This window comes from Pelophylax lessonae (genome assembly GCF_965119305.1).
Source record: "Pelophylax lessonae genome assembly, chromosome: 2".
Lineage (NCBI taxonomy): Eukaryota > Metazoa > Chordata > Amphibia > Anura > Ranidae > Pelophylax > Pelophylax lessonae.
The window spans coordinates 132,575,916-132,603,881 of NC_138769.1; the positions used below are offsets into that span (position 1 = coordinate 132,575,916).

General features: G+C 47.8%; 1 protein-coding gene across 1 annotated transcript in view; it reads right to left on the minus strand.

Moving 5' to 3' along the window:
- The window catches only part of TMEM248 (transmembrane protein 248), a 165,256-nt gene that overhangs the window by 40,225 nt on the left and 97,065 nt on the right, over positions 1 to 27,966 (minus strand). The window contains exons 4-5 of the mRNA XM_082244959.1: positions 25,190 to 25,340; positions 24,911 to 25,094 (exon numbers count right to left, since the gene is read on the minus strand). Coding sequence (XP_082101085.1) covers positions 24,911 to 25,094; positions 25,190 to 25,340 — 335 coding nt within the window. The remainder of the gene's footprint in view (positions 1 to 24,910; positions 25,095 to 25,189; positions 25,341 to 27,966) is intronic.

The following is a 27,966-nucleotide window of genomic DNA, read 5'->3' on the forward strand; positions in this document are numbered from 1 at the left end:
TTATAATGTTAAATGAGGCATAAGAAATGACTAAACTAAAAATTTTAAAAATGCTTCTAAAACTGATGTCATAATAAATAAATAACTAAGTATAAGATATCATAATGGACACAGAGTCCATTATAACATCTTATACTTAGTTATTACTCACTTCCTAAGTGTGTCATAGAAGGAATACAGTACTAGACGAATTATGTCCGACTGTAAAATATTATATCTAAAATATAAATCATTAATAAATACTGATGAAGCAAATATTGTCAAATTGCAATATTGCATTACCACAAAAGTAGGAAGCATAATGTTGGAAGGAAAAAAAAAAAAAAGGCTTCTCATTCCATTTTTCTTAATATTTAATGTTGGTAATACACTGTATTTGGGTAATGTGCAATGACATTACAGCCAATAGAGTCTACATTTTTTTTTTTTTTTTTAGTTGCACTTCTGTTTGTAAAAACTGGATTTTTGTCTTACCGTAAAATCCTTTTCTCTGATGTTCATTGACGGACACAGCTCCATATCTTGACCCTTGGGTTTATGCTGACCCCAACAGGAGAAGGACACTAGGCGTAAAAAAGTTTGACTACGCCAATAGGGCAGTCCCAGGGGGTATACTCTCACTTCCTGCTATAGGTCTTTAGTTTTGCAACAAGCAGTGCCAGAAGAACATATAATCCAACTCAATAGGGGTGGGTGCTGTGTCCGTCAATCATCATCAGAGAAAAGGATTTTACGGTAAGACAAAAATCCAGTTTTTACTTTCGTTCATTAATGGACACAGCTCTATATCTTCTGGACCCTTGGGACATCTCAAAGCAAAGCAGTGTCAACATGAGGGGTGGGAAGAACACAGCAATAAATACACTGCCCAAAAGGCTAAACATACCCAAACAGGTAAAACAGGAGCTCAACCAGGAACAACTGGAGCTCACCATACAAAATACACCCTCTAAGAGGACTAATCCTCTCCAACAGCCACCTGCAAAACTTTGTTGCCAAAGGCAGCTTCCTCAAATGCTAACACATCCACCTTATAAAATTTAGTGAAAGTGTGCATGGATGACCAAGTGGCCGCCTTGCAAACCTGCACCACTGACGCCTGATGACAGAAGGCCCAAGAGGCACTAAGCGCCCTTGTAGAATGCGCCTTAACAGGGAAAGGAGGATCCTGACCTTTAATGTAGTAAGCCTGCAACACCGTCTGCCTGATCCCCCTGGAAATGGTCCCAGCAGACGCGGCCAGCCCCTTACGGGGTCCATCCATAAGGACAAATAGGGAAGCCAATTTACGGAAGGATTCAAGTCGCCGCCAGGTACACCCTGATCGCCCAAACCACATCCAAATAATGCAAGGCAATCTCTTCAGTGTGCTTAGGCTTAGGACACAAGGCAGGCAACGCAATGTCTTCATTTAAATGAAAACCAGAGATGACCTTATGAAGGAACGACTGGCAGGGAACACCGCTCACATTTTTGTAAATATTTTATTATATCTTTTCATGTGACAACACTGAAGAAATTACACTTTGCTACAATGTAAAGTAGTGAGTGTACAGTTTTTTATAACAGTGTAAATTGAAGTGAAAATGTCCAAATAGGGCCAAATTAGTCCTTTTCCCTCCCCAGTGTCATGTGACCCAGTGTCAGTGCTCAGACAATACGCCGCACACTGCATCAAATTGGTCTGCATGTCTGTTCTCCCAGAAGAAAGCCTCTTCTAGCCCGCAAACCATTTGCTGAAGACAAGCAGACTAAGGACATGGATACTGGAACCATGTCCTCTAGTCGGATGAGACCAAGATAAACTTATTTGGTTCAGATGGTGCCAAGCATGTGTGGCGGCAACCAGGTTGAGGAGTACAAAGACAAGTGTGTCTTGCCTACAGTCAGGCATGGTGGTGGGAGTGTCATGGTCTGGGGCTGCATGAGTGCTGCTGGCACTGGGGAGCTACAGTTCATTGAGGGAACCATGAATGCCAACATGTACTGTGACATACTGAAGCAGAGCATGATCCCCTCCCTTCGGAGATTGGGCCACAGGGCAGTATTCCAACATAAGGACCCCAAAACACACCTCCAAGACGACCACTGCCTTGCTAAAGAAGCTGGGGGTAAAGGTGATGGACTGGTCAAGCATGTCTCCAGACCTAAACCTTATTAAGCATCTGTTGGGCATCCTCAAAAGGATGGTGGAGGAGCACAAGGTCTCTAACATCCACCAGCTCCGTGATGTCGTCATGGAGGAGTGGAAGAGGACTCCAGTGTCAACCTGTGAAGCTCTAGTGAACTCCATGCCCAAGAGGGTTAAGGCAGTGCTGGAAAATAATGGTGTCCACACAAAATAGTGACACTTTCGGCCCAATTTGGACATTTTCACTTTTGTTGCCAGTGGTTCAGACATGAATGGCTGTGTAGTGAGTTATTTTGAGGGGACAGCAAATTTACATTATTATACAAGCTGTACACTCACTACTTTACATTGTAGAAAAGTGTAATTTCTTCAGTGTTGTCACATGAAATATATAATAAAATATTTACAAAAATGTACATATACATACACAGACACACACAGAGAGGGTAAAATAGGTATTGATAGCGTCACCATTTTTCTAAAGGTGCTATTGACATGAAGTTTTACCACGTCAGTAACATCATCTACCAGGGTGATGAAGATGAAATGAGGGTGGACATTTCATCAAGACAATGACCCTAAACACAAAGCCAAGGAAACTCTCAATTGCTTTCAAAGAAAGAAAATACAGCTGCTAGAATGGCTCAGCCAATCACCTGACTTGAATCCAAAGAATAAAAAAAAAAAAATTATAGTTTTTAATCAGAGTTCCTAGAAGAGGCCAACGGAACCTTCAATATTTGACTACTGTTTATATGGAAGAATGGGCTCAAATCAAACCTGAGCACTGTATACGACTAGTTTCTCCATACAGGAGGCGTCTTTAAGCGGTCATTACCAACAAAGGATTTTGTACGAAATATTAAATATATTTCAGTTAGCGCGTTCAACACTTTTTCCCTGTTATTCAATTTATACACATAACTTAATTTCTGAACAACTTATTTGTTGGTGAAAATTTCAGGTTAATAGCACCTTTAGAAATATATTTTCATTCTGTCTAGCTAAACTTGTGATCCAAGTACCCCTGCAAGACAGCAGATCCAGCTTCTAGACCCATGTAAGGGGAAATGGTTGTCGCTACTTGCGACACAGCCAGGTGAATAAACAATAAGGAGCAGTGTGGTCTCAGCCTACAAGTCTCCACCACACCACACACCCTGATGCATTTCACCCCGCCCACTACAAGCTGAAGTTAGAAGCCAATTGGCTACCATGGACAGCTGCACCAGATTTTGCAATCTCTAGTTTTAGTAAATCAACCCCTTAGTAGGTCACTAAAGCAGGTTATTCTGGGCCAGTTAGGTGTAATTCGAATCAGTTAGCCTCTCTTGCTCTCTTTGAGCCGGTGAGGCAGAATTTGCACTAGGATAGCGTAGATCTGAGACCAGAGTATAGCCAAAGCATCTGAGGCTAGTGCTAGCTGATTCTTGTTCATGGCTACTACAAACAGAGGAGGTTTGTTGTTAAAACCTGGATGCTAGGATATCTACATCTGTAGTTCCCCATTTCTGACATATCAGATTTAAGATGGCTTGGTAAAGGGCACTTTCCCCTTGATCCAGGAGATGGCAGTTGAGGTAGTCGGCTTTTCAGTTTTCCACTCCTGGGATTTGGACTGCAGAGATCCCTGCACAGTGAGTTTCCATCCATTAGATGATCTGGCTTGCTTCCTTCAAGGCTGCATGACTCTTGGTGCCCCTTAATGGTTTATGTAGGCCACAGCATTTTTTGACTATACTCTGACTGCTTGTCCTCAAAGAAAGGGCTGGCTTCAATGTTATAGAGCCAACTGAACTACTCTAGATTCTGGTATGTTGATGGGGAGTTTAGCACGCCTCCCCAACTCAAGACTAGTGCCTTATCACTTTCTACTGACAGGGAAGGAAAGACCTCCCAACTCCTAGGGCTGGGCTTCACCAAGATAGGGGGCCCTTTGCTTGGCTGGACAGGAGCATGGGTTGGCTGGAAGGAGGAGCATGTCTGTTCCAGGTTGACAGGATGTTGTATTGGAGAGCACTTAAATTAAATTGGGCAAAACAGTACTGCATCGAAAGAAGCTATGAGGCCTAGAACTCTAATGAAGAATCTCATTGCCTGAAGCATCTGAATAGTCCTGTGGAAAATTGCTGAGGTTTTTTGGAGGGGTAAAAATACTTTCTGGAGGATTTGTCAGAGATTGCACATTCTATCTGTTCACGGAAAAAAAAAAAAAAGTTTTGCTGGGCTTTTGCAGGCCTCTTTGTACAAAAAAAGGGTGTGGCAAGACGAAGAAGTATCAAGCTGCACAATGTCAAAGCTTTTGCGGATGGCCACAGCAAGTTTTTCCATGTTAGCCAGCATGTTGCATTAAGCTCCCACTTCAATATACTGCCAACCTGGGGGAGAAAAATAGGATTTTTTTTACTTACCGTAAAATTAATTTTGCTCAGTTTATTGGACGGATACGGCGCTCCATGTTCAGACCCAAAGGGTTATATTGCCCCCTACAGAAGTAAGACACTTGGCAGAAAAAAGACTTTGCTACCCCTATGGGCAGTCCTACCTGGTATACATACCTCTCTCTGCTATAGGCCTCTTTCGTTCATTGATGGACACAGTGCTCCACATTCAGAACCATAGGGATGTCCCCAAGCAGTGCCAAACATAAGGGGTGGGCCAAAAAAAAAAAAAAAGAAGATCCCAAGGCTAAACACAAGAAGCCAACCAGGTAACAGGAGCTCAACAAAAACAAGCCTGTAGCCTACCTGAACAATACACCCCCAAAGAGGGAACAGACCCTCTAAACAGCAACCTGCAAAACCTTGTGACCAAAGGTAGCATCCACAGATGCCAAAAACATCCACTTTGTAGAATTTAGTGAAAGTGTGCAAGTTATCGCCTTACAAACCTGCGCCACCGACGCCTGAAGATGGAAGGCCAAAAGGAGCACTAAGCGCCCAAGTAGAGTGTGCCTTGACAGGGAAAGGGGGAACCTGACAACAGAATAGGCCTGAGTCACCGTCTGTCTGATCCATCTGGAAATGGTCGCAAAAGAAGCGGACAGCCTATTTCCTGGCCCTTCTGTGATCACAAATAGTGGGTCTGACCTCCCAAAAGACCTCCCGAATCAACCGAACCACATCCAGGGCATGCAGTGCAAATTCGGGCATGGGATACAAAGGAGGCAAGACAATGTCTTCATTCAAATGGAAGTCAGAGACCACCTTAGATAGAAAAAAAAGGTGTGGACGAAGAACCACATTATCTTTATGAACCACAAAGTAGGGGGTATGATAAGATAATGCCCCCAGTTCTGGCACCCTGCGATAAGAGGTGATGGCCACCAAAAAAAGCCACCTTCTGAGACAGGGTAAGCAGGGGAATCTCCAGAATATTTTCAAAGGGAGGCTTTTGGAGAACAAAGCCCCAAGTTCAAATCACACGGCAGTAGAGGAGGCGGCACCAGTGGAGTCAGGTGTCAAACCCCTTGAATGAAAGTACGCACCAAGGAATGCGTGGCCAAGGGTAGCTGAAAGAAGACCACCAAGGCAGACACCTGGCCCATGATGGTACTGCAAGCCAACTTCTGCTTAACACCTTGTTCAAGGAAAGTCAAAATTCGAGCCATCAAATAGGAACGAGGGTGAACACTGATTGCCTTACACCACGAAATGTATGCTTTCCACATAAATCTTTCTAGGAGGTAGACTTCCTAGCCTTCAGCAGTGTCAGAATCACTGACCTAGGCAAAACTCTATCCTTCAGCACCTGGCTTTCAACAGCCAGGCACTCAAAGCCAGCGATTGTAAAGCAGGATGGAAGATCGGCCCCTGGGACAGAAGGTACTCCCTAGGAGTACTCTCCAAGGTACGTCCGTGACCAATCGCACCAGGTCGGTGTGCCAAGACAGGTGAGGCCAGTCCGGGCCACCAGAATGGCCGGAATCTCTTTGGCCTCGATCCTGCGCAGAACCCGCGGAAGAAGCTTGAGAGGAGGGAAGGCATAAAATCAGACAATACTGGCCCCACAGGGCCACTAGAGTTGTCTGTGGTGTCCGCCAGAGATCCTATGATCGTGCCACAAACCTTAGTAAACTTTCTGTTGAGCCGAGACGCCAACAGATCTACCTCGGGGGTGCCCCACTGCAGACATAGATGAAACCCGTCCGGATGAAGGAACCACTCCCCTTGGTCCGCCTGCCAATTTTCCACACCTTTTATGTGTACGGTGGAGAGGGCCGCAATGAAGCGTTCTGCCCACCGTTGAATTCCAGCTACTTCCAGAGCCGCCAGCACACTGTTCTACCCTGGTGATTGACATAAAGCACCGACGTGGCATTGTCTGTCTGGATCCGTACCGGGAGCCCCCAGTGCCAATCCGTCCACTGATCCAGGCACAGGCTGATCCCCCGAAGTTTCAAGACATTGATCGGTAGCCTGGATTCCTCCAGCATACAACAACCCTGAGCAGAGCTCAGTCCCAGGACACCACGCCACCCGGACAGACTGGTATCTGGAAGAGTCGAAGAGCAAAGCCACTAGACCAGGGAGACAGAAAAAAACCGAAGGCCTATAGCAGAGAGGGGGATGTATACCAGCTAGGACTGCCCATAGGCTTAGCCAAGTTTTTGTTCTGCCCAGTGTCCTACTCCTGCAGTGGGCGATATAACCCTATGGTTCTGAATATGAAGTGCTGTGTCCGTCCTGTGTATCACCCTGCATCTGACAACATGTATTGGCACAAGTCCCAAGGTGAGCACCCATGCAAGATCCACTACCCAAAGCTTTACCCACAGTGTGGGGTCCAGGTTTGGCTCCCAAGGTTTACAGAGGTTGCGCTTATCTGGATGCATTGCTTCTGTATGTGGTTTTAGAAGGCAAGGGTTGAAGAAATTAAACATACAAAAAAAAAAAAAAAAAGAATACAAGTGGTTAAGTGAAGGGTGATATGTAAAATAAGGAAGGTTTCTTATAGGATAAGGTGGGCAATTTAGAGGCATGCCTCACAGAAGTGACAGCAACAAGGAGGATCATCTTGTGTCTGATGTTAGAAAAGGGCTCTTTAAAGAGCTTACAGAACCAGGCTGAGCTCTCATGGAGTCATAGGTGTGAATGCAGGGAAAACTATGTGGGCAGCTCCCTAAACAAGGATCTTAATCAGGGAATGAGATACTCAATGTTCCAGTCTAAATTGGAGGAAGGTCAAAACATGTTCCAGTACGTACTTTGTGGGATGACAGCAACCTCCTTGCGCTACGAAAATATGTTTCGCATATGCAATAGTGCACGGAGAGCTAGAATGCCTAGCCTAAAGGAGCACAGGAATATCGGAGTTAGAAAGGCCCCTATGTTTCATGACCTGGGCTTTAACAGCTAACTTTAAAGGCCAGCTACTGAAGTAGTTAGCTGGTCCTTGGGACTGAAAGTCCAGGCAATCAGCGAGAGCCCGAAAAGAGTCTGCAAGATGTCAGATGAGGCCCAAGTACCAGTTTCCTGGATGAATTTGGTGCAATGAAAATCACCTGGATGGCCTCTCTCTTGATCCTGCAGAGCAGATGGAAAAGGAGCTTCAGAGGAGGAAAATCATAGATCAGGTTGATTTGATTACAGAGCTACCAATGCACTGTCACTACTAGTGAATATTTGCCTATGGAGAAAAGTATCCAGGTTCAACAACAAACTGAGCTATTAAGATCCTAATCCAGCGTTCCCTATCTGCACCAAAGGTTTTGAAATTAATGTGGGTGAAGGGACCACTATCTGGTGTCTTAAGAAAATCTACCAGCCAATCGTTAATGCCTGGAATGTGTACAGTGGACAGGATAGGAACAGGACAGTCTGCCACAGACAGAAACCAATTTGCTTTCTTTGAGATGTAAGACTTAGGATTCCTCCTTGATGGTTGATGTAGTCCACTGCTTAGGAATTTTCTGACTAAATTTGGGTTGGGTGACTCCGCAGAAGATGATTGGGGGGAGATCAGATCACTTGAAGCTCCAGGTGATCGGAAGACAAATTAACACCAGTGATCAAGTCCCCTGCACTGCAAAAGGTGTCCAGGACTCCTCCAGAGCTTGTTAGGCTGGCACCCGTGATGAGTATCTTCCAGGACAATGTAAGGACAAACTTTATCCACACCAAGGCTAGAGTTACCAGGCCAGAGACAGTCTGGTCTAAAAAGATAGGTGCATTGGAACCAAAATGAGTTCTCATCCAACGCAGCCCGAATGTTGAGTTGCAATGTCGTGGAGGGAAATTGGGCATACAAACTGTGTAAAGAGGCTACTAGCAGACCCAGAACCCTAATGCAGAGGGGGAGAATTAGATGTTTCCTGGATTAGGAGTCAAGAGCTTGTCCAGAGGAAGGAAAACCCCTGGACTGAGAAGTATCTAGGAGAAGACCAAAATACTCCAACCAAATCGTTTGAGAATCTGAATGGTCTATTCAAAGTCAAGTCAAATCAAGTTAAAGTCAAACTGTTGACTGAAAATGACTAATGACTGTTCCCTCAGCAGGAGGTGGTCACAATGGAAATGCCCTGTAAACAAAACAGAGCAAGCATTGGGGATAATTCCTTGGTGAATATGCAAGGAATATAGGACAACCCTAAGGGAATGGACAACAAAGTTCTGTATGCTCACAGCAAAGCACAGATTGTGTTGGCATGCTTGATAATGGGGAATGCGATTAGGCATTCCTGATGACCACAGAGTCCAGGAAACCTTCTGGCTAAAGGAAGGCGCTGACTTTTCTGGTGGGAATTTCTGTACCCAAATTAAGCCACTGAGAGTTTACAATCCAGAACGAGACCTATACTAGAAACCATATGTCCAATCAGACTCTCAATAACTTGTAAACAAGAAGTTGTAAAATGGTGATTCTTATACCAGGAGAAGAGTGGGAGGGTTATTTTGCCTAACTTGTTTGCCAAGTGTACAATATTCCTGTATGCAGCAATATATCTCAGTTGTCTCTAAATATATGATCCATTATTGAACGATTAAGAAATTAGACTATTTATCCAGTCGCCAGCCACCCTACAGCAGTTTAACTGCTACAGGGTGGCTGGGCTGCCCATGAGCACACACATACATACATACATACACACGTGATCCGCGCTCCCTGCATGTTCCCGAGCCGGGGGCGTATGCGCCCGCCGGTGTCGTGATTTGTTTCAGCACCAGCCACTTAACAGGTCTAGGCCAATGATCTTTGACCTGTGCCTGCTGATCGGTTTGGGCGACTCAGCAAACCACATGTGCCTCTTTTTACAAAACACAGGCACAGGAAATAATGCCCTCTTCTCTTGTGGAGCCCTTTTCAGTTCCACAGAGAAGAGACAACAGCCACTATGAGTAAAAACACTACACTGACACCAGTACAATACAATACAATTTAACGATTTGATTGCCAGTGACACACACACGCTATACACCTCCATTACTAGTATAGTGTCTGAAGGGATCAATATCTTTGATCATATTAGAAGTATGCTAGGGTCCTCAATAGTATAGTGTTCCCAAAAATGCAGGGTTCCCAGGATAAGATCCGACACCTGCCAGCACCTTCGTTTAGCCCCCCACCAAGTGCAGTGTCAGTAGATCACTAACTTCTGATACACAAAACCGCAGCTTTAGCAAGATCAAGAATGATCTTTGCTAGCATTAGGAGGTACATTTTTTTGTAGTGCTTCAAACAATCTGACAGCCAGGTGCTTTTTTTTTTTTTTACCTGTGAGCCGCACTAGGTACCTATAAAATTTAGTGGCCAAACTGTCCAAAGAAAGGTACACTAGTGAAGAGGCATAAAGGATTGTGAGCATGTCATATGAGAGCAATGGGGAAGCCTCACTGACAGAATAAGGCTCTGAATATGAAGCTGTAGAGAGCAGCGGCACCCTGACAGATAGCTCAGATGATGGAGTAGAGGTCCTTGCTAAGGTCAGGTGTACCAGACCCCATGCCCAGGTTGCTGAGAAAGTACAATCACATGATGATTCCCGTATGCAGCAAAGTGCCAGTACTAGTGTCGCTCTACCTTTTGGTGAACTAGTGAGCACCAGCGGCCTAGTACATCCTGGTCTTAAGACACACCAGCACTGCAGTAACACTTGGCGACGTAGCAAGTCCCATAAGTGCAGTTCAAGCTGGTGCGGTGGCAAGCACAAGTAATGTCTCGTAGCCAACCAGAATTCGAACACAGGCCTGTAGAGAACCCATAGTTTCCTTCCTGATGTGCTTCCAAATCTTGATTGGGAGCCTACAGATTCTGCAGCGCCCATACTTCCCCCATTCACTGGCCACCCGGAATCCAGGTGGAAACCGCAGATTTAACTCCCCTTGTTTTTTGGCGCTGTTTTTCACAGAAGATCTGTACAGATCGATTGTGGACTAAAGCAACTTATATGCCGAGCAATTTATCGCCACAAACCCAAATTCAAACCTTGCCAGGTAATTTGCATGAAAACATCACGGTCTCCGAATTAAAGACTTTTCTGGGCCTAACCCTCAACATGGGCATTACTAAAAAGAATAAGTCACGATTGAAACTAAAAAGAATAAGTTGCGGTCATATTGGTCCACAGACCTAATTTATCATATGCCCATGTTCTTTTCTGCCATGGCCAGGGGTAGATACAAGAATATCATGCAATTTATGCACTTCAACTATAATGAACTCCGTCATCCTCAGGATGACCCTGGATATGATTGGCTCCACAAAATTTGACCCCTCCTAAATCACTTTAACCAAAAATTTGCAGACATGCAAACAACCCAATAAAATGTCTGCGTTGGAGTCCATCCTTACATTTTCCTGGCCGCCTTGCTTTCAAGCAGTTTCTCCCCAGCAAGTGTGCCAGATCCGGGGTGAAAATGTAGGGAAAAAAATAGTCACGAGAAGCCCCACGACTGCCCAGACTGTATAGGGAACAGTGACAAGATTGTTTGGGACTTGGTGTCTCCCTTGTTCTGTAAAGCATACTATTTGTACATGGACAACTTTTATACAAAGCATGCCACTTTTTAGATTCCTTTTTGAATTAGAATTTGGCTCATGTGCCACAGTGCAATCTAATCACCGGGGCTTGCCCCAATGACTTGTAAATATCCGACCTGGATGGGGGGAGAAAGCCTACTTGAGAAACAATTAATTGCTTGCAGTGAAGTGGAAGGACAAACAGGAAGTTTTCGTCCTAGCGTCCATTCACGCAGATACAGCAATCCAAATTGCAATGGCAACTGGTGTTGAGAAGCCCCTCTGTGTCCACGACTTCAACCTTAACCTTAATTTCCCGTAAAGCCAGACGCTGGTACAAGAAAGCAAACATTTAAAAAGTCCCGCGCTAAGGATAAAGGGAAAGATAAGGCTGCAGCCTCCCTCAGATACAGCCAAAGGCTATATCAAAGATTAAGATAAAAAAAAAAAAAGGGGGTAAGGGAATTGGCGCTGCCAGAAATTTCTGAGAGCGCCAATTCCCTTATCCCCTTTTTTTTGGTACAAGAAAGCGTCTGTATATTTATTCCAATTGGCTCAGTTCAAAGCTCATGTACTATACAAAGCGTCAGGTAGAAGTGGATCCTTCCTTACATTTCAGGAAGAGATCATCACAGCCCTTTTGTATCCAGAAGGTGCTGTGGCCCAATTTCCAAATCCAGATGCAGCGAGCTGGCTGCTTGAGAGGCATTTTCCGGATTCCATTGCTGGTACCCTGACCCAAAGGTCACCCCAAAAAAGAGGTGTCTGTACCAGACACGGAATAAGAAAAGACGCCCGCTTTTTTTGTCCCTCCTGTCCTGGCCAACCTGGTCTCTGCCTGAAGGACTGCTTCCGTTGCTACCACAGCATGGCACGGTATAGGGCACATGTTCACACAGGGTCTCGAAAAATGATAATCAGGAAACTGGCTATCGCATTTTGAGAGACTGTAGTCTTGAAAGTTTAGTTTACAAAAAAGTAAAAAAAAAAGCCACAAAAATTTGTTTAAAGTTTTATTGAGTTAATGTTCTGTTCAGGAACACCATTTAACTGCAGCGCTGATCCATTTATTCTGACAGCAGCAGGGTGTGCCTTTAGAATATACATGCAATTGCAGCGCTGTAGATTTCTCCTCCGCCGTTAAAGAAAGTATATGCCCAAGCATGAGGGGCCTGGTGTGGTCGGGTGGATCGCATTACGCGTCAGCATATATTTTTTTCACTTTTTTTGGCAGAGATGTTTTTATCCACATCAATCCAATTTTTCTTTTTTATTCAGCCCACGGACTGTTTTTCCCAATTTTTTAAATTGAGAAAGCATCCGATCACACAGATCTTGGTGTGGTCCGATGCTTTAAGGGCAGAGGAGAGATCTAGAGTTTAATAGACCCCAGAATTCTCAGAAAAGAGTACCTAGCACCGTCTATTGCTAATCACAGGGGATATTTACATTCCCTGTGATAACAATACAAGTGAAAAAAAAGCATCAGTCTCAGGTCGCAAGTGAACAGCAATTGCACCATGCATGTGAGGTATCACCATGAACGTCAAATCAAGTGCATTAATTCTAGCACTAGATCTTCTGTCTAAATCTAAAGTAGTAACCTCTACAGGCTTTTTTAAAAAAAGTGTGAAATTTGTCGCTGCTGCACAGGAGTGCGCAATTTTAAAGCATGTCATGTTGGGTATCCATTTACTCGGCGTAAGACCTTTTATATCTTACTAAATTAGGAAATATATTGTATTTTTGTACATTAAAATTAAAAAATCATCATAAAAAAGTGATTTTTTTCCAAAAAATTTGCATTTGAAAAATCACTACACAAATACTATCACAAAACAAAAAATTGCAACACCCACCATTTTATTCAAGAGGGCCTCTGCTTTAAAAAATATATATATCATGCTCAAAAGTAACTTTCTGGCCAAAAAAAAATATGTGATTTTTGACTAAAGACTGTAAAATCCATATATATGATGTTCATTGACGGACACAGCTCCTGATTCTTCTTAACCATTGGGTTATACTGCCCCCTACAGGAGTAGGACACTAGGAAAAGCTTGACTACACCTATGGGCAGTCCTAGAGGGTATACACTAGGGATAGACCGATTATAGGTTATCGGCCCCAGAACTGGCCGATATTTTTGTGACGTCATTCTGCTTTCTTAGACCGCCTCCCTCGCCTTGGACAGCCTGGTCTGGAGTCGGGACTAGTCTTGCAGGAGTGTATCACAGCCATAGACCCACCCACAGCAGCCCGGTGCCAGGCAGCCACCCACATCCACAGGCCCTGTACCAGCCGGCCACCCACAGACAGGGTGCCAGACAGCCAGCCAGCCACCCACCCACAGACAGGGTGCCAGACAGCCAGCCAGCCACCCACCCACAGACAGGGTGCCAGACAGCCAGCCAGCCACCCACAGACAGGGTTCCAGACAGCCAGCCACCCACAGGCCCTGTGCCAGCCACAAGCACTGTACCAGCCAGCCAGCCACCACAGGGGGTCAGCCAGCCAGCCACCACAGGGGGTCAGCCAGCCAGCCACCACAGGGGGTCAGTCAGCCAGCCACCACAGGGGGTCAGTCAGCCAGCCAGCCGACCACCACAGGGGGTCAGTCAGCCAGCCAGCCGACCACCACAGGGTGCCAGCCAGCCGACCACCTCAGGGTGCCAGCCAGCCGACCACCACAGGGTGCCAGCCAGCCGACCACCACAGGGTGCCAGCCAGCCACCACAGGGTGCCAGCCAGCCACCACAGGATGCCAGCCAGCCACTCGACCACCACAGGGTGCCAGCCAGACACTCACCCACCACAGGGTGCCATCCAGCCACTCACCCACCACAGGGTGCCAGCCAGCCACTCACCCACCACAGGGTGCCAGCCAACCACCCACCACAGAGTGCCAGCCTGCCACCACAGGGTGCCAGCCTGCCTGCCACCACAGGGTGCTAGCAAGCCAGCTATTAAGCATTAAACAAAAATTAACATGTCCAGTACCAGATTTGTGTCAAAAATTGTCTATTTTTCAAAACTTTAAATTTACAAAATATCGGCTCATATCGGCGGACACCGATACGTTGTGACCAAAATATCGGTATCGGCCCTGAAAAAAACATATTGGTCTATCACTAATATACACCCACACTCAGCTATAGGCACTCGGTTTTGTTACAAGTAGTGTCATTAGAAAGCCAACTCCACAGAGAGGTGGGTGCTGTGTCCATCAATGAACATTGAAATGAGAAATGGATTTTACGGTAAGTCAAAAATCCCATTTTCTCTTTCGTTCAATGGCGGACACAGCTCCTGACTCTTAACCATTGGAACGTCCCAAAGCAGTTTTAAACATGAGGGGTGGAAAAACAGAAAAAAAACTCCCAAGGCTAAACATAGCCAACCAGGTAACAGAGCTCAACCATAAACAACTGGAGCTCACCTGAAAAACAATAAACCCTCAAAGAGGACCGGGTCCTCTAAACAGCAGCCAAAAGAAGCATCTGCAGATGCCAACACAACCACTTTACAAAAAACCTTGTAAAAGTGTGCACCATCGTGCCTTGGCTGCCTTGCAAACCTGCATCACTGACACTTGAAGACGGAAGGCCCAGGAGACACTAAGCGCCCTAGTAAAGTGTGCCCAAACAGGGAAAGGAGGAACCTGACCCCTGATGCAATAGGCCTGAACCATCGTCTGGATCCATCTGGAAATGGTCGCAGATGAAGCAGACAACCCTTTGTGAGGTCCGTCTGAGCGCAAATATCTGACTTCCCAAAAGACTCCGTAGCTGCCAGGTACACCCTAATTGCCCGGACCACATTCAAGACATGCAAGGCAATATCCTTCAGATGTTTAGGCCTGTGACACAGGGAAGGCAACACAAGGTCTTCATTAAAATGACAGTCAGAGACCACCTTAGGAAGGAATAATGGACAGCGATAAAGCACCATCAGGTGAACGACAGGATAACAGTCAGTTCCGACACCCTGCATGCAAAGCTGATAGCCACCAAAGAAGGCCACCTTTATTGGGCAGTGTAAGCAGGGAAACCTCCCGAATATTTTCAAAGATATGCTTCAGTAGAGTTGAAAGCCCCACATTAAGATTGCAGGGCGGCAACGAAGCCCGCACTGAAGGAACCAAATGTCGGACACCCTTTAGAACACCCTGAAGAAAAAATATGCACCAGGGAGTGTGTGATCAAAATTAGTTGTAAAAAGGATGCCAAAACCCGATATCTGGCCCTTGAAGGTACTCCAGCCAATTTTTGTTCATCCCCGTGTTGAAGGAAGGTTAAGAGCCAATCCACAAGAAGGAGCGAGGATGAACCCCAAGAGACTCACACCACAGAATGTACGTTTTCCACGTACGAAGGTAGATCTTCCTAGAGGCAGACTTCCTAGCTTTTGTAAAACAGGATGGAAGATTGGTCCTTGGGACAGCAGATACTGCCTGAGAGGAAGTCCCCCAAGGAGCATTGGCGACCAGCCGTAAAAGATCAGCATACCAAGAATCCTGCACAGGAGTCATGGCAGAAGTTGAAGATGGCTGGAACGAATCAGTCCGCCCTTCTTAGAATGCCGGCTACTTACCGAGCTGCCAGGACAATTCATGTGCCCCCTTGGTGATTAACATAGACCACTGCCGAGGCATTGTCTGAATGAATTCGTACCAGACACCCCTAAAGACGATTGTCCACTAAACCACACAAAGTCTGATCGCTCAGAGTTCCAGTACACTAATCCGCATTCTGCCAGAGTTCAGACTCCCTGAGCACGTCTGTGCTGAGGATGCCTGCCCACCTAACTGGAAAGGCTGGCATCCGCGGAGACAACCGTCCAAGTACAGGAGAAGGATTTTCCCTGTCGAAGTGCCAGAGAGCGAAGCCACCTCTAGAAACCGTGGATCCTTGACCCATTTCACCAGAATCTCTTTATCAAGAGATCTTGTGTGAAACTGTGCAAATAGACTGCCTTGAGGGTAGACACCAACAGGCCCAGCATACGCATGCAAGCCCAAAGGGATGACCGTCTGCTGAACAACAAACTGAATTGCCTCCTGCAATGTTTGGAGTTTTTCCCAAGAAAAAAAACACTCTGGCTGAGGCAGAGTCCAGAGTCAGAAAAAGATAGGCCATTTTTGTGAAGAGAACCAAGCCGACTTCTGAATGTTCGGGATCCCACAAAACTCCCTCACAGTTCACAGAGCAATCTCCAGTAGTCAGGGACTCTGCTCGCAGAAGAAGATCGTCCAGGTACCCCAATATCGCGATCCCCCACTGACTCAAACAATGCCAGCACCTGGACCAACACTTCTGTGAAGACCAGAGGTGCGGAGGCGAGACCAAAAGGTCAGTGCCACAAACTGAAAATGCTCCTCGTCCATGGCAAAAAACGGAGGAAGCGTTGGCGACCAGCACTTTTTAGAATGTGCAGGTAGGCATCCTTGATGTCGATAGATGCAAGAAGAAATCCCCCTGATGTAGGGATGCAACTACCATATGCATGGACTTGGACTCCATGCACAACTTCTGTACTTGCACAAAGCAGCTTAATGCCTTGAGATCCAGAATTGGACGTACCTTGCCTTCCTTCCTGGCGACTGTAAAGAGGTTTGAGTAAAAAAAAACCTTGAAAATGTTCAGAAGTCGGAACTGGAACAATCACCTCTTGAAATAAGTCATACACTGCCCCAAAGAGACCCCGTAAGTGATCAGGGGACAGGTGCAGGTTGGAAGGAAAAAAAAACCTTTCCGGGGGACAAGACTGAACCCAATCTCGTAGCCTGACCAAATAACTTTGTGGACCCACTTGTCCTGTACCAGAGAGGTCCATGGATCAGGAAAACAGTGAAGACGTCCCCCCACCCCAGATACGGTGAGGGCGCCCCTTCATGCAGAGGCAGCCTTGTCCACAGGTCTGGAAGAACCCGCTTGTGGCTTGCCAGACCTGGTCCTCGTAGAATCTCTGGTGGAGGCCCCGACTTTTGATCCCTTGTCTTGAGATCCTGAGAGATGAAGAGGCCGCTTAAGAGCCGAAGAGAAAAGCCCACGTCTACTATGGGGCTCCTTGCCCTTGGTAGTTGCGGAAGAGAACTCTTCCCCCAATAAAAACCTTAATGATATCATCCAAGGAAGCTCCAAACAAGCGATACCCTACAAGAGGGAGATGAAATAAGGCCTTCTTATAAATCTAGTCAGCAGACCAGCATTTCAGCATGACAATACGCCGAAGGACCACTGCTGATATAGACAGCCTAGAAATCAAAGGAGCAGCATCCAAAGAAGCATCACAGACAAACTGCAGCCCCTGGACCAACCAATCTGCCAGCTCTTCAAAGACAGGGGGAAGCGATTCTCCTAGGTCCCATTGTAAAAGCTTAGCCCACTCGGTCAGAGTTTGCGACACCAGTGCAATAGTAATTACGGGTCTAATTGCCGAACCAGCCACAGTGCACATATGGCGAGCCAGAGTATCCGCCCTCTTGTTAGACTCCTCAACCGGGATGAAGGTAACTCAATTTGACCTGGAAACCGGCAAATCCACTACGGGTGGGACCGTCCACCTTTTACGCAGTAAATCCTCATAAGGATACCGCAAGCAAAAAATGCCTAGCAACCACTGCTTTTTGGACAACCCCACCGTTTTGTGACAACGTTGTCAAGGTAAGCAGAAAGAGCAATACCCTCACCGCTTTGGAGGGCCCGATAGGGCAACAGCTGCAACCTCCATTTTTTAAGTTTCACGCTCTACACAAACAGTGCATCCACCAGCACCTATTTAAGTGTGGCTAGAGGAGCAGAGGAATCATCCTCACTATCTGAGCACTCAGGGTGAATGGATGCAGACCCAGTAGTGTCACTATATACTGAGCTCACCCCGAAAACATATCAAGGGAGGCCGCTGGCCAAGGGTCCACAACTGGACCACCTATTGGACCCCGCAAAAAACAAGGTGGTTGTCCTCTGAACCCTCCATAGAGGACATAATAGGATATAGCCCCTAAAAGGGGGCCGTCTGCCGTGACATGGACACGCAGGCAGGGTACCCTCGCTAAATCAAGGCAGGTGCCTCACACAATAATGGTGGCAAGACTGTCATTATAAATGAAGCACCCCCACAGCGCCACCCAATCCAAGGGAGGTGCCAAGCTGACGTGAGCCCCAGCAGAGCCGACCACCCAGGGGCAGCGGAGGGGAAGGCGGATGCCCAACGGGAGGCAGTGGCCGCAGCCATCCTCACAGGGGCTGCCTCACGTAGGTTCCAACGAGTAGGCCTAATATTTTGGCTGGATACGTGCGCGTACCAGCGGATGGTAAAAACATCCGCTTCCCCAGGTAACATCCACCACAGGGAGCATAGAGGACATCCCTGCACAAGTCACCAACCCCCAGATGGCGAAGGGGGGCCGAAAGACCCACAGTGACCAATATTTTAGAGGGGCTGGGGGGAAGGGAGGGGAACCTGGGGTTCAGACCATCGCAGGGAGGGGCTCACATCCACCCCCAAAACTCTCCAAAGGTAGTGGGGGGAAAGCTTACCACACCAGGAAAAGGGTGGGCACCACTCCATCGTAATGTGGGTGCTGTCAGCCAGAAGGAAATGCTGTGACTCAGGCCAAAGCCAGTTCATATGCGTTGTCACGAGACGTTCAACTCGCAGGCCTGCCCCCCCTCCATCCAGTGGGGCTTTGTCGCAGCTGACCTAGCGCAGAGCTGAGGTCTGCACACGCTCGCTGGCCGGACTGGGGGGGGGACCCTAACGATCTATATTATACAGTTCTTCGACTGGTCCGGAACAAAATAATAGAGAGACAAAAAATGTATTTAAAATGAAAAAATTGTCAAGACAAGAGATCCCAGCAAGAATTAGGTCCTTACTCCTGACTAGCAGAAAAAACTGAGTGCCTATAGCTGAGAGTGGGTGTATACCCCCTATGGACTGCCCATAGGCGTAGTCCAGCTTATTCCTGCCTAGTGTTCTACTCCTGTAGGGGGCAGTATAACCCAATGGTTAAGAAAAAGCAGGAACTGTGTCCGTCAAACGAAAGAAAATTTTTTTTCCATGTAAACAAAAAGTGTCAGAAAAGGCTTGGTCTTCAAGTGGTTCGAAGAGTGGGTGATGGGTGGCATAAGCTTCTAATGTTGGGCATAAAATGCCAGGACAGTTCAAACACCCCCCAAATGACCCATTTTTGGAAAGTAGACACCCTAAAAAGGTATTTGCGGAGAGGCATGTTGACCATGCAAGATTTTATTTTTTCCCACAAGTTTTTGGAAAATTGAATTTTTTTTTTTTTTTTTACACAAAGTTGTCACTTACATGATATATTGCGCACACGTCATGGGTTTATGTGGAACTACTCCCCAAAATACATTCTGCTGCTTCTCCAGAGTATGGGGATACCACATGTGATAGCCGCATACAGGACTCCGAAATCCAACAAGCAACTTCAGGCTTTTAAAAGGGAGTTATATCCTCATTACACTCGGACTGCCTATTACGGTTTTAGAGGCCCTGAAATGCCAGAATAGTATAAAACTCCTCCAAATGACCCCTTTTTTGGAAAGCAGACACCAAGATAATTGTGATAGGTAGTGAGGAAGTGAAATAAGCAGTTTACACCCTTTGAAATCCTGAAGGTGGGGATTGGTTTTTGGCAACCGTACACGGCTAGGCTCACAAAAGTCTCACATTTGGCATCCCCACACTCAGAAGCAGCAGAATGAATTTTAGGGTGTAATTGCAGATACATCTATGGCATGTGTGAGCAATATATCATTTAGTGACAACTTTGTGTAAAAAAAAAAAAAAGAAAAAAAAAAAAACCAACACAAAACTGTAATTTTTGAAAAACTTGTTAAAAAAAAAAAAATTAAAATTCCATGGGCTCAACATGCATCTCACCAAATGCCTTGCGGTGTCTATTTTCCAAAAATTAGTAATTGGGGGGGGGGGGGTTTGTACTGCCCTAGCATTTTAACACTACAAGAAATGTGATGACAGTCAGAAAGTAAAAGCTGCGTAAATTCCAGTATATATACACCACAGTTTTTTTTTTTTTTTTTCAAAACATTGTCATTTTTCGTTTTTATTACAAAAAATAAAAAACTTAGTGGTGATCAACTAGCTCCCAAAGATAGCTCTATTTGTATGAAAAAATTGGATTTTTGACTTTTGACTTACCGTAAAAGCCATTTCTCTGATGTTCATTGACAGACACAGTTCCTGATCTTCTTAACCACTGGATTATACCGCCCCCTACAGGACGACGACACTAGGCAGAAAAAAAGACTGACTACAGCTATGGGCAGTCCCAGGGGGTATACTCCTGCTCTTTGCTCTAGGTACTCCATTTTGTCCAAACAGTGTCATAATTAACACAATTCCACAGAGGGGTGGGCGCTGTGTCCATCAATGAACATCAGAGAAATGGATTTTAGGGTAAGTCAAAAATCCCATTCTCGCTTTCATTCATTGACAGACACAGCTCCGGATCTTCTTAACCACTGGGATGTCCCAAAGCAGTGTCAAACACGAGGAGAGGGAAAATCAAGAAAAAATCCCCAAGGCTAAACTACAGCCAACCAGGTAACAGGAGCTCAATCAAAACAACTGGAGCCCACCTAAAAAAGCAATAAACCCTCAAAGAGGACCAGGTCCTCTAAACCGCAGCCTGCAAAACCTTACGGCCAAAAGCAGCACCCGCAGATGCCAACACATCAACTTTATAGAATTTTGTCAAAGTGGGCCCTGATGACCAAGTGGCTGCCTTGCAAACCTGCGTTATGGACGCCGGATGATAGAAAGCCCAGGAGGCACTGAGCGCCCGAGTAGCGTGCGCCTTCACAGGGAAAGGAGGAACCTGACCCTTGATTGATTAGGTTTGAGTCACCATCTGTTTGAGCCATCTGAAAATGGTCACAGAGGAAGCAAACAGTCCTTTCCGAGGCCTATCCATGAGCACAAATAGTGAGTCTGACTTCCTAAAAAGACTCCGTAGCTACCAGGTACATCCAAATAGCCCGAACCACATCCAAGGTATGCAAAGCAATTTCCCTAGGATGTTTTGGCCTGGGACATCGGGAAGGCAACACAATGTCTTCATTCAAATGGAAATCAAAGACAACCCTTGGAAGGAACGCCGAACAGGGGCGAAGAACCACCTTTTCTCTGTGAACCACCAAGTAAGGTGAACGAGAGGATAATGCCATCAATTCCGACACCATGCATGCAGGTGATTGCCACCAAAAAAGGCCACCTTCTGGAACAGCGTAAGAGTATCTCCTGAAGATTTTCAAAAGGGAGGCTTCTGGAGAACTGACCAAGTTGAGGTCCCAAGGTGGTTAACAGAGACCGCACTGGAGGAGCCAAGTGTCAAACCCCCTGAAGACAGGTACACACCAGGGAGTACGTTGCCAAAGGTCGTTAAAAGAAGACCACCAAAACCAACACTTGGCCCTTGAAGGTACTCAAAGCCAGTTTCTGCTCAAGCCCCCGTTGAAGGTCGGTCAAGACCCGAGCCACCAGAAAGAGTGAGGATGAACACTAAAGACACTTACACTACGCAATTTTCATCTTCCACGTATGATGGTAGATCTTCCAAAAAGTAGACTTCCTAGCTTTTAACAGCATTGGAATCACCGACTCAAAGAAAACCTTTATCCTTCAGCACCTGGCTTTCAACAGCCAAGGCGTCAAAGCCAGCGAATGTAAAGCAGGATTGAAGATTGGCCCTCGGGACAGAAGCTCCTCCCAGAGAGGAAGTCTCTAAAGGGATGTCTGTGACCAGCTGCACCAGGTCCTAGACCCAGCAGTGAGGGAGAGCAGAGGGGGGGGGGGTGTGAGGGAGAGCAGAGGGGGGGGGGGTGTGAGGGAGAGCAGAGGGGGGGGGGGTGTGAGGGAGAGCAGAGGGGGGGGGGTGTGAGGGAGAGCAGAGGGGGGGGGGTGAGGGAGAGCAGAGGGGGGGGGTGTGAGGGAGAGCAGAGGGGGGGGGTGGTGTGAGGGAGAGCAGAGGGGGGGGGGGTGGTGTGAGGGAGAGCAGAGGGGGGGGGGTGTGAGGGAGAGCAGAGGGGGGGGGTGTGAGGGAGAGCAGAGGGGGGTGTGAGGGAGAGCAGAGGGGGGTGTGAGGGAGAGCAGAGGGGGGTGTGAGGAAGAGCAGAGGGGGGGGGTGTGAGGAAGAGCAGAGGGGGGGGGTGTGAGGAAGAGCAGAGGGGGGGGGTGTGAGGGAGAGCAGAGGGGGGGGTGTGAGGGAGAGCAGAGGGGGGGGGTGTGAGGGAGAGCAGAGGGGGGGGTGTGAGGGACAGCAGAGGGGGGGGTGTGAGGGACAGCAGAGGGGGGGGTGTGAGGGACAGCAGAGGGGGGGGTGTGAGGGACAGCAGAGGGGGGGGTGTGAGGGACAGCAGAGGGGGGGGGTGAGGGACAGCAGAGGGGGGGGGGTGAGGGACAGCAGAGGGGGGGGGGTGAGGGACAGCAGAGGGGGTGGGGTGTGAGGGACAGCAGAGGGGGGGGGGTGAGGGACAGCAGAGGGGGTGGGGTGTGAGGGACAGCAGAGGGGGGGGGTGTGAGGGAGAGCAGAGGGGGGTGTGAGGAAGAGCAGAGGGGGGGGTGTGAGGGAGAGCAGAGGGGGGGGGTGTGAGGGAGAGCAGAGGGGGGGGGTGTGAGGGAGAGCAGAGGGGGGGGTGTGAGGGAGAGCAGAGGGGGGGGGTGTGAGGGAGAGCAGAGGGGGGGTGTGAGGGAGAGCAGAGGGGGGGTGTGAGGGAGAGCAGAGGGGGGGGTGTGAGGGACAGCAGAGGGGGGGGGGTGTGAGGGACAGCAGAGGGGGGGGGGTGTGAGGGACAGCAGAGGGGGGGGGTGTGAGGGACAGCAGAGGGGGGGGGGGTGTGAGGCACAGCAGAGGGGGGGGGTGAGGGACAGCAGAGGGGGGGGGGGTGAGGGACAGCAGAGGGGGTGGGGTGTGAGGGACAGCAGAGGGGGGGGTGTGAGGGACAGCAGAGGGGGGGGGGTGTGAGGGAAAGCAGAGGGGGGGGTGTGAGGGACAGCAGAGGGGGGGGGTGTGAGGGACAGCAGAGGGGGGGGGTGTGAGGGACAGCAGAGGGGGGGGGTGTGAGGGACAGGAGGGGGGGGGTGTGAGGGACAGCAGAGGGGGGGTGTGAGGGACAGCAGAGAGGGGGTGTGAGGGACAGCAGAGAGGGGGTGTGAGGGACAGCAGAGAGGGGGTGTGAGGGACAGCAGAGAGGGGGGTGTGTGAGGGACAGCAGAGGGGGGGGTGTGTGAGGGACAGCAGAGGGGGGGGGTGTGTGAGGGACAGCAGAGGGGGGGGGGGTGTGTGAGGGACAGCAGAGGGGGGGGGTGTGTGAGGGACAGCAGAGGGGGGGTGTGTGAGGGACAGCAGAGGGGGGGTGTGTGAGGGACAGCAGAGGGGGGGGTGTGTGAGGGACAGCAGAGGGGGGGGTGTGTGAGGGACAGCAGAGGGGGGGTGTGTGAGGGACAGCAGAGGGGGGGTGTGTGAGGGACAGCAGAGGGGGGTGTGTGAGGGACAGCAGAGGGGGGGTGTGTGAGGGACAGCAGAGGGGGGGGTGTGTGAGGGACAGCAGAGGGGGGGGTGTGTGAGGGACAGCAGAGGGGGGGTGTGTGAGGGACAGCAGAGGGGGGGTGTGTGAGGGACAGCAGAGGGGGGGGTCTGAGGGACAGCAGAGGGGGGGGGGGTCTGAGGGACAGCAGAGGGGGGGGTCTGAGGGACAGCAGAGGGGGGGGTCTGAGGGACAGCAGAGGGGGGGGTCTGAGGAACAGCAGAGGGGGGGGTGTGAGGGACAGCAGAGGGGGGGGTGTGAGGGACAGCAGAGGGGGGGTGTGAGGGAGAGATAGTGGGCTAGATGGTCCACAGGGACCATCAGACACCGATGAGGGGGGGTGCCTAACTGGAAGAAGGGGCCCATGTCCACCCCAAAACCCTCCAGGGGGAGAGGGGGGCAACTACTTACCACACCGGGAACCAGGCGAGCACCGCCCTAGAGAAAACCTCCACTCCATCGAAATGGGGGACTGTTGGCCAGGAGGAACGCTGCGACGCAGGCCAAAACCCAATCGTATGCAACCACGTGAAGCATTTAAGTCGCAGGCTAGCCCCTGCCTGGTGGGGCTATGTCGCGGCTGACCTAGCGCGGAGCTGAGGTCTGTACGCACTCTCTGGCCAGAATAGGGTGACCATTGGATCAAGATTATCCCGCCCATCGTCGAGTCCGGCAGTTGATTGTAGATCTCGCAAGGCAAAAATAGAAAAATAAAATCCATCCAAAAAGGAAAAATTTTGCCAGGACTAAAGATCCCAACAAGGAACTAGGTCCTTACTCCTGGTTAGGCAGAAAAAAAAAGTACCTATAGCGGAGAGGGGGGTATTAACCCCCTGGGACTACCCATAGGCATAGTCAGTCTTTATTTCTGCCTAGTGTTCTACTCTTGTAGGAGGCAGTATAACCCAATGGTTAAGATGATCAGGAGCTGCGTCCATCAATGAACGAAAGAGAAAAAGGACAAATTTTGTTTGTGTACAGCGTTGCATGACCGTTGCAATTACCAGTTAAAGTAGCGCAATACCGAATAGCAAAAAATAACTGATCAGGAAGGGGGTTAAACCTTCCAGAGGTCAAGTGGTTCTAAAAGCTAGCAATATCTGTAGTCCACAAAATGTACAGTATAGGTACCTGGAGCTGGTAAGCTATGTGCCATTGATTATTAGAAGAAAAACTAGGAAAACAGTACAAGTATATATAATATATATAATATGACCAAATAAATGGATAAAAGCAATCATGTATTCACCTCTGGAACAATAACTGTAAGCTTAGGGTTTAATGCATGGTACACCTTCCCAATTGCTCCCTTATAACACCAGAAAGGGTTGTAGTCCTGTGCATATTTTGTGCCAGAGTCTCGAGCAGTAGTAAAGATTTTGTACCACAGGGTGGCATTGCTGTATGTTTCGGGAATGCAGTGAGGTGGTTGTCTGAAACAAACAAGACAATACATTAATGTCTTCTTTTTAATAGGCTATAATTAGCATACTGCGACAACGACTTTATTAAAAAATAAGCTGCTCACACAGTGACTGGAAACACGCTGCTCATTGCCGTCACAGTCATACAAGTAGTAAATACCACCTGCTCGCAGTGCCCATGGAGGATACATTCATCAGAGTTCCAGGCAGCCGGCAGAGTGAACGTTATATTCATTTCCTCATGGGACTCTCTGCCTTAGATAGGGAAGCAAAGGGGAGATATAAATAGACAGGCTTCAGAGAGCAATAAAAGCAGGATGTACAATTCTGTAAAATAAAAGCAAAAGGTCACATACAAGAGACCAACAGGAATCTAAAATGACATACATTTGACATAAACCAAAGCCTTTCAATAATTCCTGATCATTTGGAGGTCATTGGAATCTCAGCAAGTATAAGATCCATATTAAAGCTACGTTCCACCCAAAATCCCAGTTAACTTTACTCAACATTATGAACCGTGCGGAGGTTACATTATTAATTGTGATGTTTTTGCGTTAATTGTAACACTTTGCTATATAGCAAAGATTGGAAATTTTTGTCAAGTTAATCAACGCATATAGGCGCTGCGAATTTTGGACTCGGCTTCGATGGCTCCTTGGCACAAAAGGTTAGAGCATGGATCCAAACTGTATACTGTAAATCCCTGCAGTGAAACAGTCAAACTAATGGTCATTTTTAACATCACCCTTCTCTCACACAGAAATGCAGATTGAAAAATGTACTTCTATTTAAAAGTTCTTTACATCCTGTAAGAGGTACATCCAGATCCCCTGTGTATAATGCAATAATAGCCAAATTTTATAGAGCCATTTATTCCAAACTGAACACAGTTGTTTCAGGCTATTTGGCCATCAGTGCAGTGAAAGAAAAACTGAATTTTGTCTTACCGTAAAATCCTTTTCTTTAAAGTTCATTGACAGACACAGCTCCATATCTTCTTTGACTGGTGGGTTATACTGCTCTTCCTAGGAGTAGGACACTAGGCTAAAAAAGGGTTAACAAAAGTTAATGCCTAGCTACGCCCATGGGTAGTCCCAAGAGGTATACTCCCACTTCCTGCTCTAGGATCTCAGTTTTGTAACAAGCAGTGTCAGAAGAATACATAACCCAACTCCACAGAGGGGTGGGTGCTATGTCTATCAATGAACATCAGAGAAAAATGATTTTATGGTAAGACAAAAATCCAGTTTTCTCTTTCATTCATTGACAGACAACTCTCCATATCGAATTTGACCCGTGGGACATCCCAAAGCAGTGTCTACACCACTTTATCTCTGTGAATCACCAAGTAAAGTGAATGACAAGACAAGCTGCAAGGTCCGACAGCCTACGTGCAGAAGCAAAAAAGCCACCAAGACAACTACCTTCTGGGACATGCAAGCAGAATAATCTTGTGAATATTTTCCAACAGTAGTTACTGAAGAACCAACAGCACCAAGTGGAGATTCCACAAGGGCAATGGAGACCGCACTGGGGGAGCCAAGTGGCAAACCTCCCGAACAAAAAAGGTGCAAACCACAGAAATCGTAGCCAAAAGGACGATGAAAAAAACCACCAAAGGCCGAACCTGGCCTCGGTGGTACCTGAGGCCAAACGCTGCTCCACACCTAGTTGGAGGAAAGCCAAACTTTGAATCCCCGAAAAGAAGCAGGGTGAACCCCAAGAGATTCACACCGGCGAAATATGCTCTTCAAAACGTAATGGTAAATCTACCTAGAAGTAGATTTACTAGCTTACAGCAGCGTGGGAATCACTGATTAAGAAAACCCCCTAGACTTCAGCACCTGGTTTCCGACAGCCAGGCCATTAAAGCCAGCAAGAGCAAGACGGAAGATTGGCCCTTTAGCCAACAGATCTTCTCTAAGAAGAAGTCTCCAAGGAGCATTGGCGACCAACCGTACCAGATGTGCGTACCAAGACCGGCGAGGCCAGCCTGGAGCCACTAGGACGGCCGTAGTCCCTTCTGCCTCGAGCCTACGCAGGGGTCTTGGCCAAAGTTCTAGAAGAGGAAAGACATCAGTTGATACTGGACCCAAAAGGAGCCACCAGTTTGTGTGGCGTTGGCCAGAGGATCCAGATACCTTGCCACAAACCCAATCGCCTTCCTGTGGAGACGAGAGGCCAACAGGACCACCTCGGGAGTTCCCCTCTGGAAACAAAACTGGTGAAACACCTCCGGAGGAAAATGTCCAGTATATCAATCCGTAGTCTAGACTCTTTCAGAGTCCAGACCCCCTCAGCACATTCCGTGCCAAAAAAAAAAACACCACCCCACTCGGACAGGCTGGCATCCATGGTGATCACCGTCCAGTTCAGGGGAAGGAAGATTTACCCTGTCAAAGCTCCCGAGAGCAAAGCCACCGAATCAGGGACCCTCTCATATCCCAGCTCAACAGGATCAGATTGTATAGGGACTGTGGATTCTTGCCCTACATGGCAAGAATCTCTCTTTGCAGAGGTCTCGTGTGGACATATTTTTGGAACTCGTCCCATGGGAGGAACACACTTGCTGATAGTCCAACTAGGTGGACGAAACTAGAGCCAATACCTGGAAATTTAATTTCCAACCGAACTCCTGCAGAGTCCCCACAGTAATCTTCAGGATGTCCTTCAGAGCAGTCAGAGACTTTGCTCGCAGAAGATCATCCAGGTACTCTAGTATCGCAATTCCCCTCTGGCACAACAATGCCAACACTTGCAAAAACCAGAGGGGTTGAGGTGAGACATCTTGATAATGCTCCTTGCCCACAGCAATCGGAGGAAGCGCGGATGAGCGACATACCGGAATATGAAGGTAAGCGCCCTTACTATTGATAGA